Genomic DNA, 20,679 nt, shown 5'->3' with positions numbered 1-20,679 from the left:
GGAAGGTGGAAAGTAGATAAATTCTGAATTATGGAGAATCTTTTAGTATCTAATTTTACTTGATAGTGTCCTGTTTATGAGAGCACACAGTACAGAGATAGGATAGGATACGTTTAAGGTTCTTTGTAGCAGTGTGGTGTGATTCTTCATCCCTTATTCACTGAGTTTGTTTTTTTGTGACGTGGATAATGATCATTCATGGTTACAGTAGTTTAGCTGAAATTGGAAAGTTAATTGTTTAAATAGTTAAATGGCCGAAAATAAAAAACCCTGTTTATTTGAAATGGCTTTCTTTTCTTCATGTTTTTTTTTTTTAATGTATAATACTCATTTAGAGTTCCTTTGTGTTTCCTTGCTCTCTCTGAAGGAAGCTTTAGCTCTAGAGCAGGCTCTTATCTAAGGTACCTAGATGTCTGAATTTAGATGGGATAAAAATAAATGTAGTTGTTATACCTTAAAGCAGGATTGTTATAATATATGAGGTTGTGTGGAAACAAAAATATCCTTTATTAAAGAAAAGTGTTGAGCTAAAAGTGTGCCTTATAGTAAAGAAAAGGAACAAAACAGATTTGGATTGATTTCAGTAATACTGATTCTGTTGTGAAAGTGTCATAGAAACAAGATGGGTTATCTTTAAAGGTAAGGAAAAAAGACTGACATTGAAACTGAGATCTTCCATTTGACTGACTTCATAAACATTTTTTCTTACACAAAGCAACACAATGTCACATGAGTTTCTAGTGAGCCTTTCAAAGATCACTCATCTTTCTTTCTTTCTTTCTTTTTTGTAGTTGCATTAAAATCTTCAAACTCTACAAGACCAGAAAGAAATGGCATTCAGGAAAACTGTAGAACAGCAAAACTTGGAGAGGGGATGCAGATCCTCGAAGGGGAACTCTTACTGCAGGTATGTTTTGAAGTGAATCTGTTACATGACCATTTAAATTCAAGTAATAATAAGAGACATACTAGTTATGCAGTGATGAGTTTAAAAAAGGAAGTTTTCCTGTTGTCAAATTACTTAGTCATTTTCTTTAGGTTAATATTATGTCTTTCTTGCACTTTTTGCTGAAGGTCCTAACGACTTTGAAGAGTGGTTGTTAGACTGCAGGGATCTATTAACTCTTGCTTTAAGTCAAGTCTTAGTGTTGTATTTTTCCATCTCTTTGCATCTTTTTTTTTTTTTAAATATATCTTTATTGACCTTTATTACAAATATTGGTAGATAGGTTAGTCATGTACTGCAAGTCTGATGACTGTCTAGAAAAAAAAATCTCTTTAAAAGACCTTAAGCTTGCTGGGATATTTTGAGTTCTTAGTGGTTTGAAAGAACCTAGAGTTTGTTGCGTAGGTTCAGGAGAAATGTTAAAGCATTTCCATTAACTTAGCAATATGAGCTACTGGAAAGAATTAATGAAAAATAGTATTTTTAAAAATTATTTAGTTTATTTTAATATCCTAGAATGTCAAAACATATGAAATATGATACAATATTAGGTCCAGATTAAATTCAAGAAATGACTAATATAAGCATTCCAACGTTCTAATTAGTTTCATGAAATATATTTCACTGTGACCTTCAACTCCGTTTGAAATACGTTCATAATCTATTTTATATGTGCATTCTTCAAACTGACATACCAGAACTGTCAAATTATTAGGTCAGTCAGAGGCAGTGCTTTGCTTAGAACAAAATAAATTTGACTGTTCAAAGGGCAGAAATGAAAACAGCTTCTAAGAATCCCACAAAACAATTACTGTAAATTAATGCTAGTGGAAAATTGTTTCCCAACCAACTGAAAAAACTAGGACACGAGTGTACTTTTCTAACCTCAATAAAGTATGACAGAACTGTAACAGGGTTGTTAGAGATAAGCAGCCTTCTTTTAAATGGAAATTATTTTAAAAGGTACAGTATGTGTTTGTATTGGAGACATCTAATTGTTTGATATGAAATTCAGTTACTTTACTTGATTACCAAGTTCTATCTATGATGAAACTGCTGTAGCAAATGGCTTTCCAATATGAAAACAAAATAGATTGCATATTTATTACTGTAAATTCTAGCCCCTTGAGAAGCGAGGAAAATTAATGGAATTTCTTCATTTGTAAAAGAAAAATATTAAAAGAAACTAATTTATGAAAATATATAAACAGGTAGACTTTTCTCAGGGAATGTAAAAAGATAAATGATGAAAATGGGAATTATCTAGAACATATTAAATAACATTAAGATGTAAATAGCAGTACCCATCTTGCCTTGTGCCTAAACCCAGAAGTCTTTTAAGTTATCCAGGTTTCCATAAGCTACAACTGATGATGAACATTTCCTTATTATTCTCTATTTTTTTGTAAAGGTGGTGTGAAAATATACCGTATTGTTCATTTGTTTGTATTTACTCATCAGCTTTTTTTTTTTCATTTCAGAACAAACAAAATTCAGATGTCTTTAGTTTCAAAAAAATAAAAACTAATTGTCTTAACAATTCAACATATGGCAGAAGTAGAGATCAAATGCATTGCTGTGCCTTCCTTAAAATTAAGATTTATCTCCCTTAAAATTACTTGAATTATTTCAGAGTCTTAATTTAGATGCATAGTCTGTAGTAGTCTAAGCAAGTTTATGATAAAATATGCAAATGGAATTTACATCCTCAGAGACATTTTTAAAACACCTTCGTTCTTGCTAGTAACAATTTTATAATTGCCCTTGTGTTAGGAATATTAAGAGTACTTTTGTATAAACAAAAATATTATGCCTAATGCTCTAAAATAGTAGTCATTATCAAATTTCATTATACCTTTAAAGATGATTATTTTAGGATTAGATTTTGCCAAAACCTGGATTGTAACCAACATCCCATTTATTGGCATATCCTGGATACCTGCATATTTTAAGGGACTTCTAGCAATGTTTTGTCTTAGATTTCTAGACAAAAACAATCTTGTCTTTTACAGATTTTTTGGCTTACAGAAGGTATCTAATTTCTGCAGTAACAGTTCCATTTCAAAATGAACTGCCTAGCAGAGCCACTGTAAAATGTGACTGAATTCCAGGTACAGGAGCTGTTTGCCTTTGTCACAGATTGGACAAGGAAGAATCTTTCCATGGCTTTGCATGAAACAGAGCAGAATAACTAATTTTAACATGTGGTGCAGAATTACACAGTGTACAGTTCACAGAAGTTTTATATCAAACATTTGATGTGAAATTCACTGCAAAGTAGGTCAGCAGAGGACACAAGCACCTGCCATTGCAGATTTCCTACTCTCTTGGGATTTGTATGAACTTTATCAAAACCAAGGATTTTATGTAACTGTTGAGACACAGCTCTGAACCTCAAGATCTCTTGGTTTGACTACACTGTTTCAGATTTTATTTAAGCTCATACTGTTTTCAGATAGATTTCATTAAACTAATATATGGAGGTTTTTCAAGAGCTTGCAAATATAAATGAGAATAGAGTAAGAAATATCTACAAATGAAATAGGAACAATTGACAGAATTTTAAAACCAGTTTAATCAGATAGTTAAGTTGTCTCAATTAGACGACAATCATAAAAGAACAAGAAATAGTAAAACCATATCCCGGCTAAATATGGAAAAGCAGCTATGGTGGTTCCCATAGTTACGGGGGTTAATGTTTTTGGAAGAATGATGCTGTTTCCCAATAAAAAAATATATTTCTATTATATTACAGTAACAAATAGGATATCCTTCACTTGCTTTATGTTTTCTCCTAGTTACGATAATTTTGCGTAACGAAGAGTTTTAAAAATGTTTTTTGATCATGCTGGCCAAATTCAACTTTGAATGTAGCTGAGGAAATTAAGTGGCACAACATACTTAATTCCGTCCCTTGAGACAGCCTTTTGTTAAATCTTGACTGAAATCCATAGAAGTAAATCAGCACCTTTCAGATGAGCTGCCAAGTCACAAATGTTCTGTTTGCTATCACAACAATCGCCATGAACCATATTGATTTGGAGTTCAGATAAATGCCCTTTGCGTGACTTTGAACAAGGAGCCACTTAGTCTGCTTCTTCATGGAGGGGGAAATCTCTTCGAAAACATTGTTTACTTGCAGTAGTCGGCTTGTGCAGAGGTCTTCTATTTTAAGTAAGCTATAAAATGTTTGTTGGACCATTTGGGGCTCTGGATCGCTTGATTTCCTGTCCACTTAGGCCTGTCTGCACTATGAATAGAAGAGATTTTGGGAATCAGTTTGTGATGCTGTTCCCTTTAATACCGCAGATGTTTGAACATCCTGAAGGCTTGAGCTACGCAAGCATTGTGAATTGTGGTTGATACTAGGTAAATCTATAGATCTTCGTAACGCTGCCCCTCGTCTCCTATGATGAAGAGTAAATAAGTCATCAAAAGGATTTGGCTTCTCCCCTGACTACTTCCTTGGAATTTTCCAAACAAACATTTTTCTTCTTTAGATGTAATTTTCTTTATTGTATCATGCATACTGTAGGGAGAGATGATGATGAATCCTTCTGTTTACAGTTAGATAAAGATATGTTTTTGCGTGCTTCACGTTATGTGAGACTAGGGCATAGGTAGACTTAGAGCCACAATAATTATCTGGTATTTTGTCTCCGAGGCTGACAGATTGGTGTGTTTCCTCCCCAGGCATTAAATGGTTTTGTATTAGTTGTGACAGCAGACGCTCTGGTTTTTTACGTCTCTTCTACTATCCAAGACTACCTGGGGTTCCAACAAGTAAGTTTATTTTTTCCTTTTTTTTTTTTTCACATAAGTTTTGGATAGTTTCTGAGGGCATCAGTACTCATATTAGGATCTGATTGTGTAATAAAATTCGCAGTCAGATATTTTGAGTTGGATTACTTTGAAACTGTATTACTTTTCTAACAGCTTACGTAGCCAAAATGGGATCTCAAGCCAAGCACAACAGGAATATGATTTCCAAAGCTGAGTTAGGCAAGATAGGAAATTCTCACACTTAATTAGTCTTTACTGGAACAACTGTTTGAAATTTATACTGTGGTGTTACCCAGTTTATGGTGCTGAATTAGACGTAATTCAATGGGAAGGTAATTATTTTAATGGAAACCTTTCATACAAAATTAAGTCCATATGCCTTGAGGTTTTTTTAAGAATGTATTCAGAGATTTTTAGTAACTTTAGATTTTTTTTAGTGTGTTCTCTCTCCTGTCCCCCTCATTTATTTATTATTTTAAAACAAGTATGTTATTTACAATTTATGGTGCAGATCACATATGGCTTTGCAAACCATGTATCAAAAAAGCAAAGACCAAGATCCAGAGGACACATGTTCCCTAGGGGATGCAACTCCCAGGATTAGTTTATGTTAAGTTGATACAAACTGTGGTGGTTCTTACCTCTGCATGGGAGATAGAGCAAAGTTGGTTAAAGAGATTGAGTCAAGGATGGCCCAGTGATGCTGGCTTGGGCAACCTCTGACACTTTTTTCTTCCTGCATGCAGAAATTCTGCTAGCCAAGGGCCTCCTTCCCAGTACAACCCTTCTCTGGGTGGTATGGTGTAGAACTGAGATGGAAGTTGCGCTTGAATTACTGGGCATTGCATAGATGACAAAGTGAAATTTGGTTTAATGATAAATACATAAACTGAGTACTTTATGCTATGACATCAGTGTCAAATTACAAATGACCTCTACATTCACCTGTGGGCTACATCTCCACAAGATACATTTGTTTACTGCACTTCTGTGGTGAAATATCTGTACAGAAACATCTGTAGTTATCAATTTATAACTGTTTCTTCGTTTGTTGGGTACTGCATGATGATAGATTCAGATGCTGTCTAAAAATAGGGAGAAACTCTGCTTGGTCTGCAATTTTAGGTAACTGATAAGAGTTAGTTGGGGAATGTTTATGTAAAAGAAAATATTCCAAACAAAACATTATTCCTTAAGTTACAGATTCTTTTGGTGTTGGGAAATGAAGAAAAAAGCATGGAAAAGAAACGTGCATAGAAATTCTATAGCAATGCCAGTAAATCAAGTACATGATACAGAAGTGAAATCTTACAGGTCCAAAAATTAGCATTTCTTGCATTTTTTTTTTTCTGGAAAACATTGATTCTTTTATGAATTTCATCAAAGCAAAATCTGAGCTAGGCTTCTGCTTTTGCTAGCTCATCTTAATTTCTTTAGAACTGTGTTTTATTTAAAAATATTTTGTGTATATTTTTTTGATTGGGTTTTAGATTTATGTAGAAAGTAAACATTTTAATTCCTCTCAGTTGACTGATGCTTTTCTTGAATATTGTGGGTGTTTTTTCCCCCTTAATTATGTGTGTTGTTGTTTTTTTTTTTTTTAATCCTGGGTGTTGTAACTTTGTCGTTCAGATCACATTCCTAACCATGCAAGTGGTGATGATATGAAAGCTTAGTAATTACTGATTTTAATACGTTCTTCAGGAGTGATAAGGCTTTTAGGCAAACAAAACCAATATTCAAAATCTGTCTGGCTTAGTTTTGAAAGTTCTGTTGTTCGGGGACTTTGACTTCTTTTGTATTCCTGCAGCACCTGGAATAGGTCAGGTCAAAGTACCAGCTGGAAAGTATTTTATTTACAAGTATGTAAAATGAAATGATTTAAACAAAACATAAGCATAATAGTTCTAGGCTTGCTTAGATAAGAAGTGGTTTTAAAAATTAAAAATAAAAAAGGGAGGAGAGGTTGGAAGGTAATATCTATATTTTCTATTATTATTTTTTGTGTTTGCAGTCATGGATGTGACTGATTCTTTCTCTGTGCTGCTAAAAATTGTTTCAGGAAGCTTCCCATGTGCATGCAAATTATGTTTTTATGCTATATATGTTTTTTATTGCTATGGCAATAGCAATACTATCAACCAGACAACTCTCATCATAGTCTCAGAAAAGTTTTATATTCTTCTTTCTTTCCCTCTTTTTTCCTTTATGTATGTAGTCTGATATTATACACCAGAGTGTATTTGAACTGATTCACACAGAAGACAGACCTGAGTTTCAACGTCAGCTACATTGGGCGTTAAATCCTGCTCAGTCTGCAGATTCTGGACCAAGTGTACAAGGTGAGAATGCTGCTAACTTTTATGTTTGCCTGTCCAATTATTTTTTTAATGAGTCTACATAAACAAACAAAAAAATGTGTAGATCCTTTTATATGAACAAAGGAATGAATAATGTATTTTAAATTTATTTAAATGTAATGGATGTGTTTAGCCAGCAATGGGAAATGCTATTTGTGCACTTTAAGTTGCACTGCTATTCATAGGACAGCATCATAAACATACTAATTTTACTTTGAAGTGGAAGACTTTAATTTGGGGCATAAAAAACTGAAAGTTATGCATGTTTGATCTATGTACTGTGGTAAATAGCAACCTGCATGTTTGTGTGGCAAACAGGGCAGTAAGAAGTGGACAGTCTCTTTTGGTGATATAATAAAGGAGGAAGATGTGTTTTGTTTTGTTTTTCCTGTGTTCATCTTCAGTTATACCTCATCTTTAATTAATGTATGAATGAGAAAGTGCTTTCTTTTTTTTTTTTTTCTTTTTTTTTTTTAAAAAAAAGATTTCTAAAATCTGTTGTTCCTGATCACGACACCACATTTATTAGCTTAGGAAGACCAGCAGACAACTGGGTATGAAACTCTTCAGGCTGGTAGATATATTCCAAGAATATTAGTTAAAGTATTATGTTAATATGGAATAGTGCATTCCTGGTTGTGGAAGACACATACTCCTCCACATCTGCTAGTATGCTAAGTAAGCTGCTGCATAGACCCCTACTTCTCCTGGGAATAAAAGATGAAACAGATGAGCCTTTAAGACCAAGTATTATGCTGGCTAGAGTTTCACGTTGTCACAAGTTATCATGACTGATGCTTATGTGACCTGCTATATTGAGAAACTATCGAGGAGAAATATGTTACCTAAATATCGGAAGAGAGATCTCTTGTTATAGATGGCTACATGCAATAACATAAGCGTAAATCTGCCTGATAATAATGACAAAACTGTTGAGACAACTGTAATGCTTAATTTCACACAACAGCTCTTTAAATATGTAGGTAAAGGTCTGTGTTACTGTAAGTTACTTGATTGTAGGTTGTTTTATAGTCCAGAAAAAAAAAAGTCCATATTATTTTTTAATTTACCATTTATAAAGCAACTTGATTTAAAACCGTAACAATTTCCCATTAAACATTTTATAGTAGTAAATCACAAACACTGTGATTTAACAGAAAAAAATCATAGAAACCGGCTAATATTACTTGTTTGGCTCACAGCTCAGCGCGTTTCAGTTTCTCATTTAGCGGACAACACTTAAGCTATCTGTAGGTCAATCTACACGAGCCAGGGGAAAACACGCTACACAATTAATACTAAAATTCAGTCTAGAAAACAACTGTTGGCACTTAGGATTCCTGTTTTTATGTGGTGGCTTATTGTTTACCTCGGAGTGAAATAGTGTTCTGTGGCTCCCGGAGATTAAGCAAGTGTATGTGAATTTACAGAAGGTTGTGTTTGAAAAGTACAATACTAGGCCGACTAGGCCTCGTTTTTTACTGAGTGATGGGAGTATTCCAAATGCTGAGCAGCACTACAAACAAACGTTTGTTTTGTGTTACTAGCTTACTAAAAGCTGCTAAATTATTTTCATGCCTCCAGTAGTGTAAAATGTTAGGCTGTTGAGGATTTTTAAACTGAATTCAGATTTATAACTGAGGATAACGCTATGATCACAAGGAACTTCCCCTGTTCCCCCTCCCCCCTGTTTTTGTTAATTTAATCCATTTCCTTTGTAATGTATCCAGCAAGCATTACGTAGTTATTTATAGATATATTATAATTGTACTCAGGCTTAATCACAGATTCCAGTCTCAGTCTGGGAAGTGGCTGTGCTTCAGTTAGCCTGGACTGGTTGCTTCCCACTCAGTGCTCTGGTATGCCTCAAGACCACTGGTTTCCTCAGCTGTTCCTATGCCTCCCTGCTCTAACCCAGTGAAATTTGCAAGATTATGATTTTTCAGTCCCAAATATCCCCTTCAGGGCATCAAGTTTGGATTAGCTTTTAAAGTCCAGTTGCCAAGCAATGATCCGTAAGACTCTTCGCTTTCTTGCGGCAAATCAGTTCTCCAAGATCCTGGCACTAAGACATCCCTGCCTCAGGTCTGCCTGGAAATGTGCAACAGTATTCCATTCACAAATGTAGGAGGCTTGGGCTTAAAGCCTTTTCCCTGCCACAAGGATCAGAAACTCCTACTTTGAGTGCCTTCCCCCTCTTCTCCCAAGCTACAGTTGCTTCTTCCACTAAAGTCTTGTTCCCTCTTGGGAACTGCCTGTTGTACTGAAGGAGTTGACAGACACTCGAGAGAACTCACATGAGATATCAGCATTCAAATGCTAGCCATGTACTTACCAAACGAGTAACACTGAGTTGCTTCTGTAGCAGAAATGCCTATGCAGTGCCGAGGTTTCCCATGGAAAGCCTTGCACAGCATTTTGGATTCAAGAGTTCCTCTCAGTAGGCAATCCTCAGCCAGAAGAGTTCTCTGAGCCAGAGGACTTACCAGAGCCCTTTGAGGAGCCTGCTGTTGATGATTTAAGTCTTTCCTTACATCCCCTTCAAGAAGTTGCCCTTAATCTCCATGAAAGAATCTGCTGAACAAACACAAAGCCTTTAAGACACCCTAAACTACTCAGTGTTCTCAACATGCCCCTGCCTGGCCACTAGATCTTCCAGGCAGCTCTTACATAGACAGTAGCCAACTGTTAATAGTAGTTTCTCACAGGGATTGTAGGCGTTCTGCCTCACTAGCTGGAATCTTTCTCAGTTGTAGCTGGCCCTGCAGGAGTAAAGTCCTGGCAATAGCAAAGGGATGCAAATATTGGGAATACTTGGAAGAAAAGGTATTTTAGGGGGTTCCTTGGTGCTAATACTTGTGGAAAGTGAATATTGGTATCTACAGTGTGTTAACTATTTCAAGGAGACCTCCACTAATGGGTTTGCAGGGATTCTCAGCAGTGTTGGAGTTTGCATTTTTGAAAAAGGAACTGGAATTTGCAAGCTGTTTCTTTGCTCTTTCTTCATTATCCTTGCCTCTTCAGAAAGCTTCTAACCCATTTCAGCATCTCTTGGAGAAGCACCACCTCAGAGACAGAAGTGTTGAAAATCCTCTCCAGCAATTAGGCAAATCAATTAAAAAAAAATAAAAACTAAATAATAAAAAATAAGTTTGCTTTTGTCTGCTGAGAACCACCCATATGACAAGGGAATTTGTTGTTTTCTGATATCAAGGATAGGTGGCAACCACCCTGAATGTGAATTTCTTTATCTGTAGGATCAGCTCCAAATGGTGGCCTTGGCTATCATGCAGTTCTGCAGATGGCTGTAATTTCAGCACATCCCTTGTAATACTCACTATTAGCTACAGTGCCTTTTTCCTTTTTTTTTTTTTTTTCTCCATGGCTGGAGGTCTGTTCATCAAAAATTGACCTTGTGTAGCAGAAAAAAAGGAATCTCCTGATTCCGTTGTCTGAAGAGCTGGGTGACTCAGCTTTCTTGTTGGATTTATATGTCCTCTTGATGAGCCATCAGTGATCTCATTTGACTCCAATTCAGTCCGTTGAATTAATAGTAGAGTAAACTGAACTGGCAGTTAGTCATGATTTGTTTTCCTTTGGGGTTGATCTGTCATTGTGCAAAGCAGCTAGCCTATCCATAAGTTTTTCCAGCTGTCCAAAAGACAGAATTGTATTTCAGAGAACATAATGTGGCTGGTAAGCAAGTGGCATGCTACCTCCAACTCAAGAAGGTCAATTTGGATTATTTCTGTGGTGGTCTTTTGTACATACATGGTAATTCTCTTACAGTATATAGAGTATTTTAAAATTTACGGAGTTTTAACACACTAAAACAATGTTTTTACACTGTTGCTTTTTCTTAATTTCTGTGTGTATGAATTAGGAAAGAGCATTTTGTGTTTTTTAATATGTGTTGTAAACAAGATTACTTTGCTAAATTTGCTTTAAGTAGACATGCTTTAGTATCTCTGTATATGTGATCCCATGCAGAACATATGTGTTCTATCAGCAGTTTATTGATCTACCTCCTGTTTTTACTTTATATTCTAAACGCTTAAGTCTATTTCCGAAATCCCACTTAGCAGCACATGCTTATTCTAAAGTGGTAGAAGACTGTCAGGTTGCTATCCTAGTTGTTAGTCGTGAGTTTGGGTCTTTTTTTTTTTTTTTTTCTTAAACATAAGTACTCCAGGTTGTGGAGGCTCTAGAGAGCCTACATCATTTTCATGATCGACAGCTCAGAAGAAATATTTTCACTGTTTAGTAGTAAAATATTAGCTTTTTTTGGTTATTTTTTGGCATCTACTGAAAAAGTTTCTCAGATTGATTTATTGTAGAGATTCTCTAAAGATGCTTCTCTTTATTTATTGCTACTGATGGCTTTCACCTAGGTGTCTGGACAACAACGGTTTCATATACCATCTTTGATACCATCTTACTGACCTTTTGAATACTCAATTCTTAGTTATTATGGCTGAAAATGCCTACTTTTCACTTTTGAAGATCCTGCCATTGCAGCATTGGGACTGTACTCTCTGGTCGTTCTGCTTTCTGCAACTGATTCGGAATCTAGATTATTGACTAAAATAATTATTATTATTTTTTAAAAAGTTTCATGCAGTTTTAAAATACTGTAACCTGTAAAACATAATCTCATTAGAAGAACTGATGCTTAACCTAGCATTGTAACTGGTAGAAGTTCTGAGAACGTTTCCAGTTTACATTGTTCTTGCTCAGGTCACGACCTAAGGCTTTGTTTATGAGGCGGAAGATGATTTGTTATAGATAGCCTTCACTAGGTGTTCTTCTAAAAATAATCCTTATAAATAATCCTTTCCTGTAGGAGATAATGGCTTTTCACAGCCAGCAACCTATTATAACCCAGACCAACTTCCTCCAGAGAATTCTTCCTTTATGGAAAGGAATTTCATCTGCAGGTTACGATGCCTCCTGGATAATTCATCTGGGTTCCTGGTGAGTATGGAGTTACGTAAAAACTTCCACACATGCTGTAATCTACATTATGCTTACAATATGTACAGCAACGTACTTTATTTAACTTTCTATTGATATCTGAGTGCTTGAACCAGCATATTTCAGTTAGCGATACTAAATGACAAGTGGGGACTGTATTCTTGGATTCCCATTTGACGTGTTGTTAGAACTAGGGGCAAGTTCTCTCATTTCTCATGGCTCAGTTTACTCTGTGAAATATGAATAAGCCCTTGTGGAGTACTGTATGATTTGTGGATTAAAAAACACTAAAAAGATTATTTTCTGTTGGGTTTCTTGAAGTAAGTTACAGTAATTAACAGAACTATAGTTTTCCCTTACTTGGGAAAGTCTGTGCTTGCCTTTTTTTTTTTTTTTTTTATATATATATATACACTTTTTGTTTGCAGTATTGTGGGTTTTAAAAGAAATAATATGTGTTTATGGTCCTCTAAGTGACTTCTTACAAACAGGATTGTTTACATAAGATTTTGCAAATTGTACACAATTACACGCTTTATGCTAATGACTGAGAGAAATTCATGAGAAGTTATGTTAATTGCATATATGTATAATGATATGTTCATTAGAATATTATAAGATCCAATTGGCATTTGCTTTTACATATATTTATTTCACAAAGCAGCTTTCTCATTAGTTCTTTTTTAGAGAGTTTACTACTTATTAGATCTCTAGGTTATATGTTCAGGGTTATAACAAGTTATAACAGGTTATAACTCAGTACTTGTTAGCTAACTTTTGTGTATGGCGTGATACAAAGCTTGAATCTAATCAGTTTTAAAACAAAGGGTATATTTTACTTCATAACAAAAATATCTGACTCTTAAATACCTCCAACATGTAACAGTTACTAACACTTAGTTTTTTCATCATCTTAAGGCAATGAATTTTCAAGGACGGTTAAAGTTTCTCCATGGACAAAACAAGAAAGGGAAGGATGGCACTACTTTGTCTCCTCAGCTAGCTTTGTTTGCAGTAGCTACTCCCCTGCAGCCACCATCTATCCTTGAGATACGAACCAAAAACTTCATCTTCAGAACAAAACACAAGCTGGATTTCACACCTACGGGCTGTGATGCAAAGTAAGTATAAATTATTCTGCATAGCACTCTATCCATATGCTGATGAGGAACATTTCAAACATGGATTTAAAATCTAAAGCGAGGTACTGTTTCAGTCAATACTGATGATTGTTTAGGATCCGTTATTGTTTTTCTCTTCAGCCCTGCTAGTACGTTCAGGGAAATGGTTTCTAGTAACTGAAGCCAACTTGGGGGACTAGTATAAGTTTTATGATTTGTTAACTGTGTTTTTTTATTAGAAATCTCATGTTTCAACAAATGACTGATATTGCAAAATAATGTAGTTAGCATTTACATATGAAATGTTCTAGCCGTAATTAACTTGCTTGGCATTCCTTCTGTGAGATGGTTCATCTGCAATGTTGCAAATTTTTTTTTTTTTTAACCTTCCAGAGGAAAGATTGTCCTGGGATACACTGAAGCAGAGCTGTGTATGAGAGGAACGGGGTACCAGTTTGTTCATGCAGCTGATATGCTTTATTGTGCTGAAAATCATGTCCGAAGTAAGCTCCATTCCCTAAGAAAGGCTGTTAAAAATCAATGCTTAGATTATATTTACACTGAAAAATATTATGCAAGACTCTTAAACTTCTGCGGTTATTAACAAAAAGAATACTATTCATCTTATGTGATCTTTCCCTTCCTATAAGAATTTATACTGGATAAGGAAATATTTAATATTCCTATCTAGAGCCTTTTTGGTTGTGTATTCCAGTTTCTGTCACATCTTGCTCTCTCACTTCCTTCTGTGCTCAGCCTGACTTCTGCTATTTCAACAACTTCATTTGGGCAAAGGGACTATTTCAAAGATAACTTTCATTAGAAATGTAAGATTTTAAAGAGAAAAATATTCTGTTATTGAGCCCTGGTAGCTTGATTTGATATAAATAACAGTATGAGGAGAGAAGTAGGTGACTGATAAGTAACTATTTGGTAGACTTCTTTCTTTCCTTTTTTATTAGGTGTAACATAATTCTCTTTCAAAATTACAGAAACATCTTCAAGAGATTTTGGTGCTTCTCTTCTACTGTCTTCTCTTGGAAAACTGTTTTATTTCTTTAGTCCCCATGTATACAATTAATTAAATCCCCTCAGGAGGTTAATTCTTAACCTCTATTAAGCAGATTTTGTATTTCAGGGATAGCTCAGTCACTGTTGCCTTTCACTTGTTTTGTTTGTTTGGAAATTTTTTATTCCTTAAAACAAAGATTGGTTGGAAACTTAGTTTGGAAACTTTGTCTTAGAAATGTTTTTTCTCAATATCTGATGCTAAGTTTAAAAATAAATACATAAAGAATAGTCTTTTACCAAAGAATATTTTTGGTTAGGATTTGTGAACTTTTCTATTTTTATTTGATTTTTCTGTCTACAAAGGCAGTAGTTTCAGCAATGTATAACGAAAACAATAGTATGTTTATGAAGCATTGCTAGTAAAGTGAAAACAGGAGTGAAAAATGGATTTTGAAGTATTAACCAGTCAAAATGTGAAAGAATTGGATTCAGAGCTAACATATAAGAGAGGCTAGCATAGCCCTAATACAGGGCTAACTCAAAGTTTTCTAATTTATAAAACAGTAGTCACTTTTCAGCTGTAAAAGAGATTTAGGCTTTTGTCATCTACACATTTAATAGTCTCTATTATTGCAGAAATAGTAGATGAGGCTCTATATAGGATGTTGCTTGTCTGTAGTGGATATCTTACAATTACTTGTAATTTTGGCTTTTATTTTACCGGTAAAAGATACCTTGAAAAGTGATCAATCATCCCGTTGCACTAGGAATACATCAGTGCTGTACAGAAATAGGTAAACGAGGACATGAAATTGTAAATTGCTCTACAGATGGGATTATTCTCATGACAAGCCAGGTTTTCCTATTTTTGTTCACTTGACAGTAAATGGTATGTTTGCTCTTCAACTCTAGTGATGAAGACAGGTGAAAGTGGAATGACTGTCTTCAGGCTTCTAACCAAAGAAAATCGGTGGGCCTGGGTACAGGCAAATGCGCGACTTGTGTACAAAAATGGAAGACCAGATTACATCATTGCTACGCAAAGACCTCTTACGTGAGTCATCATTGTATAAAGCACTATTCTCCAGAAATTGAGCATTTTTGATCACTCTTGTTTCCCTTCAGAAAGGAATTCTTTGTTTTTAAATAAACCCCCTTTAACTCCTGAACTCCAAGAAGAAAACCTCTTTCAATTCGCTAACAAACATTGGAAAGCATTTTGACATTTCGGTACTTATTTAGTGTAGTCCTTGTTTATGTGTGAAATTTTAGACATTTTATTTCATATAAAGAGTAGAGTACAAGCACCAAATTATTCCATCCAATGCATTTTTAATTCAGTATCCCGATTAGCAAAAATTAAGAAATCCAGCTGCAGTTGTATAGAGGAAACAACAAAAACATAAAGAATTTATATATTTTGTAATTTATGATGCTTAACTGAGTTCCATATAATATGGAATTTAGCATTATTTTACAGGTTAAATGAATTTTCCCGAAGAGTTTGTAAAATGATTACTTGCCATGTCAAGAAAAGCATAACATATGGAACAAAGCCCATTTATGTTCATTTCAGCCCCTAATGCACAGCAAATGGTGTATGCTATCTAGATTTAATTACAGATGTAGTATGTAAAGTTCATATTACAGTCATAAGCTCTTTATTTCATAATCTGCCTCTCGGTTTAAGTCAGCCAAGTTGAGCTGAAATAGCTAGGAATTTGAAAAATGCCTTCAATATTTATTTATTAATTCCAGGAGACAAAAAGATTACTGTAACTGTGTTGAGTACTGCAGTATTGTGCTATATATTGATTTATTTTCAGAGACGAAGAAGGGGCAGAACATCTACGGAAGCGTAACATGAAACTGCCCTTCATGTTTGCCACGGGTGAGGCTGTTTTATATGAGGTAACTTTCCCGATGTCGAGCCTTATGGATGCCTCTCAACCGAGGAATAAAGCCACAACGGCAAAAGGAGGTAAAACTACGCTACACGGTGATTCTGTGGATCCAAACTCCATTCTAGGTGCCATGTTAAGGCAAGACGAGTCTGTGTATCTCTGCCCTCCAGCATCACATAAACTTTCCTTCGAAAGGAACTTCTTCACAGACAGCAGGGATGATCTGGGCAGTGTTGTAAGCAGTGACTGGACGGATAGTTTCCTGCCTGCTGGAAATCACAGCATCCTCAAACAGGAACTAACTGAGTGTTCCCAGGACAGTAGTGTGCCGCTTCCTGAAGACAGTGCGGCACTCTTTCAAGATAACAAAAACAGTGATTTGTACAGCATCATGAAAAATCTTGGTATTGACTTTGAAGATCTAAAGTACATTCAGCAGGATGAGGAATTTTTTAAAACTGAATTATCTGGTATGGATGATATTGGGGACATAGACATAACTGATGAAATCCTGACTTATGTTCAGGATTCCTTAAATAAGTCTGACTTCTTATATTCAGGCTGTAATCAGCAGCAGCCCGTGGTCCAGAATGCCAATTGCTTGGTACAGCAAGAATTAGATCAGCATCAAATTCATGAGCATCAGAAGCAGCTCATGGAGCAGCAGCAGCAACAGCAGCAGCAGCAGCTCTGTCAGAAGATGAAACATATGCAAGTCAACGGGATGCTAACAAATTGGAACTGTGGCACCAGCATGCCTCTTAGCTGCTCACAGCAGCAGCCCCAGCAATATGTATTCTCTGGCATGCATGCCACAGCTCCTGAGTTTTCTTACAAATCAGAAGTAAACACTTCACCTTATGCATGTAGGCAAGAGTTTGTTCCTTACAAGCAACCCACAGCAATGATGCCGCAGCTTTCTGATTTTTCCCAAATGGATTTCCCTGTAGCAGGTTTTGAGAGATCAACGTACCCTGCTTCTTCCAACTTGGAGGATTTTCTCAGTTGTTTGCAGCAGGTCCCTGAAAATCATGATTGTGGGATAAACTCTGAGTCGGTTATGCTAACTCCTCAAACGTGCTATGCAGGTGCTGTTTCTATGTACCAGTGCACACAAGAAGCACAGCCCAGCTGCATGGATCAAATGCAATATGATCCTATGATGGCAAGTCAACAAACATTGTTGAACAAGGTATGGTAAACAGCATTGTTATATTGCTTGAATCACATTTTTATTGGGTTTGGATGGCTACTGGGATGCAGTGTTTGCCATACTCGAATCACTGAGTTTGAAACTGGTGTGTTAGCAGTGAGTGAATGTCTTTGCTTTATTTGTTCATTAGACTGAACAGGGTTGCGTTTGGTCAAGTTTTTGTGTACATATATCCACATCCTGGTAGTTCTCTTCAGCAGTATTAAAGCAGGAGTGAGTGAACTAGGCAATTGTACCTACCAGTAATTTTCCCAGTGGGAGCAAAAAAACAAAACAAAACAAAAAACACAACAGATTAGGTCATAAGCTTGGAATTGGCTTATATACATTTTTAGGGGAAAAGGATGATATCAGTAGAAAAAGGGAGCCTTTCTCTAGCACAGATTACAATTTTAAGCACAGTTCTTCATAGGTAAAATTAACTTAAAAATAAAAAATAAATCAGTTATTAAGGCAGTTCCTGATTTGAATAACCTTTGTTGAAGTCTTTTAAATTGTACCATTTATTTCTGCTAATGATGCTCAAACACGGAGCCACAATTCTTTTTGGAGTTCAGTGAGTTTGTGTTCTAAAGTACTGATCCAGCTGTAAATGCTTGTGCATGTGCATAAGCATTTACAGAATTAAAGTATTAATTGGCATTTTAACCTACACAAGCCGGAGGTGAGGAATGTGAGTAGAACATACCCAGTTTTTTGGTATGCTTAGTACAAGTACAAAACATCTTTTTAAACTGTTTTGCTAGTAGAAAAATATAATTGCAGAATTACAGAAATTGAGCTAAAACAGTTCAGCAAGTGTCCAAGGGCTGAAATAGCATGATGTTACTTTGGCAAACTGCAGGCACAGGCTTGCACAGCACTTGGCTGTTCATTGCATGGCTGTGGTCAGTGTTAGTAATCCTGCATAGTGCTTGATAACAGGGATGCAAAGCATTTCCAAAATCATCAAAGTTCATTCCTGTAATAGGATAGAAATGTCCTTTTCCCAAAAGCCATACTGGTGTGGCCCATTGGTTTTGAACAGCCAGCACCTAAGCAATTCCATTTCCTACTTTCTAATGGTTGGTTTAAAATATATTTATTCGGTTGATTATTTTGTTATGCTGCCTTAATCATTTTTGTTATGCCCCCTTTTTGTTCTTTTCTTGATTACTTTATCTTCTATATCTGTAAAAAAGTTTGACTAATGACTAAGACAGCATCTCTAAATGCAATAAATGAATTTCTTTTGCTCTGTATTTACGAGAATGCTGAGCTACCATAGTAACATTGCTTTTAGCTTGGTTGTCATAAAAACATGAACAAAGGCTACTGTGTGAAAATGTAACCTTACTTAAGTTGTTCAGAGGCAAATTCAGGCCCTTTTGCTATGGTATACCCATGCTGAATGGATCTGGATGGCATTGCATAAGCAGAAGCGTAATGCAGAACTGCTGTTGTAACATCATTTAGCTCCTTGTCAGCTCCTGTTTACATCTGAAGAGAAGTGCTGAACATTTATCCAAATTAGCTTAAAAGAGCAACACACTGCTTGATAAGGAAGGCTTATTGCCCCTTCCCTTTTTGTAAAAGAGTGATCAGAGATAGCTGAAAGCCATCTCCGAGTCCTAGCGGGTCCACAACTTACTTTGCCAACAAGTGTTGGTGGCTGGGAGGAAGAGACTGCTGCTCCTAATCCAAGTAGCAGTGTCTTTTTGCAGCCTATACTACTGCATACTGTTCACATTGAAACAAGAACAAAACACAACCAACCAACCAAAGGCCTCTTGTATCAGACTGTACTCACTTTTGATCTCTATTCACACCTGCCAATTAACATATTTAGGGACTGAGGGCAAAGTAAGGCTCTATCTATGTAAGTAAAGATGTTATGTTGAGAACTGTTTTAATATAAAGAAACTTTTTCATTTTGCCTAGAAATGTCATTGCTGGAGGGAAGATAACCCAGTGTTTATGATGTATACTTGTATTGCAGAGATACAGAGGAGTTAAGAGAACTTTAAAATACGTGAACTCGTAGAAATTAGTAATTCAGAAGTATAGCTACTGCACTTAAGTTGTAGTCTTTTAAAATATCTGTGCCAAAGCCATGATGGCAAATAAAACGTGTTTATTTATTGTAAGTAGAGAGAAGGTGTCACTATTACGGTAATAAAGTTATTAAGGTTTGACTTTATTGGCTGCTGGTAACTTCAGTAACGCTGCGAGTAAGCTGATACTGGGTGTTACTGTTGGAGCTGCAGTCGCACAGCCAAACCAAAGCAGGGCGTTCTGCGTGGCTGGATTTGGCGTGCTGACATCAGCCAGGGGCTGGAGAGACGACAGACGTCTGCTACGCCAGCAGGGATTTCTGTCCTTTCTGCAGCCTCCTACCTCCCTTCAGTTTCTACACGAAAAGACAGCAGGATTAGAAAGCCAGAAGGGTCTGTTGTGATCATCTGCCTTGACCTTCTGCCTAACTTGTAATTAATCTGTTTTACCAAAATTAACTCTTTCTTTGAACTCATGCATTCGTGGTAGGATAGTAACCACGGTAGTCTCCATCACTAAAAACGTTTCACTCATCTTATAAAAAATAATGAAATAATCTTCTTCCAGAATTTATCCTGGTTTGTTCGTGTATCCATTGTTGTTAGTATGGCATCTTTGATTTAAAGCCAAATTCACATGATTGTAGCGTAGTGATTAGGAATTTTAGAACAACAACTGCATGGTTTGTCAAATTTCAGTGTTTGCCTAGCAGGAAAAAAAAATGTTTCCACAAAATCAGCATATCTTGATAGATGAATGAGTGAATATATAATATATGTTTTAAGGACAAACCTTGAATGAATGAATACTTCCAATATAAGCTACTCCCAAAGAGATGATGGAAATGTTTAAAATATTTTGTTTTTATTTTCTTTGCATGACTGAATGGAGTATTTTGTAGATAAAATTAGTTTTCCAGAGCATGACAGTAAGCATTACATCAGATGGTTAAAATAATCCTATGAACAATTTATGTCAAGACTGATGAAAGCCATTCATTGCTCTTATTTGGTGTTGTCAATATGAAGACCATTTGTTAAAAAAGCCCACCCTAGGATAGCTCAGCTCATGGATTGAATGCAGTACACTTACAAATAGGACTGAATGTACATTCCTGGAAGAGCTGTAAAGTCTGGATCCCATTGCAGACATGAAAATATGTAAATAGGTTGCTTCTAAAATGTGACAGCTGGATGTGGAACTTAAGAGTACTCAGACTGTACTTTCGACAAATGGAAACTGTATTATGCTTTAGATAATGGTGGGGTTTCTTTCCCTTGGCCTGAAGTGGGACTCTCACTGACTTCAGCAAGGCTGGTTTCACTGGTGATTC

At 35.9% G+C, this 20,679-nt stretch overlaps 1 protein-coding gene across 2 annotated transcripts in view; it reads left to right on the top strand.

The window, feature by feature from the left end:
• Nucleotides 1–20,679, top strand: part of AHR (aryl hydrocarbon receptor) — a 63,771-nt gene that overhangs the window by 39,742 nt on the left and 3,350 nt on the right. For both annotated transcript variants that reach the window (XM_083823219.1, XM_083823220.1), the window contains 8 exons: nucleotides 792–907; nucleotides 4,640–4,729; nucleotides 6,948–7,071; nucleotides 11,933–12,063; nucleotides 12,982–13,184; nucleotides 13,578–13,687; nucleotides 15,108–15,249; nucleotides 16,022–17,291. In XM_083823219.1, coding sequence (XP_083679345.1) covers nucleotides 792–907; nucleotides 4,640–4,729; nucleotides 6,948–7,071; nucleotides 11,933–12,063; nucleotides 12,982–13,184; nucleotides 13,578–13,687; nucleotides 15,108–15,249; nucleotides 16,022–17,291 — 2,186 coding nt within the window. The remainder of the gene's footprint in view (nucleotides 1–791; nucleotides 908–4,639; nucleotides 4,730–6,947; nucleotides 7,072–11,932; nucleotides 12,064–12,981; nucleotides 13,185–13,577; nucleotides 13,688–15,107; nucleotides 15,250–16,021; nucleotides 17,292–20,679) is intronic.

This window comes from Anser anser (genome assembly GCF_964211835.1).
Source record: "Anser anser genome assembly, chromosome: 2".
NCBI lineage: Eukaryota > Metazoa > Chordata > Aves > Anseriformes > Anatidae > Anser > Anser anser.
This window is presented reverse-complemented; position numbering and strand designations above follow the sequence as displayed.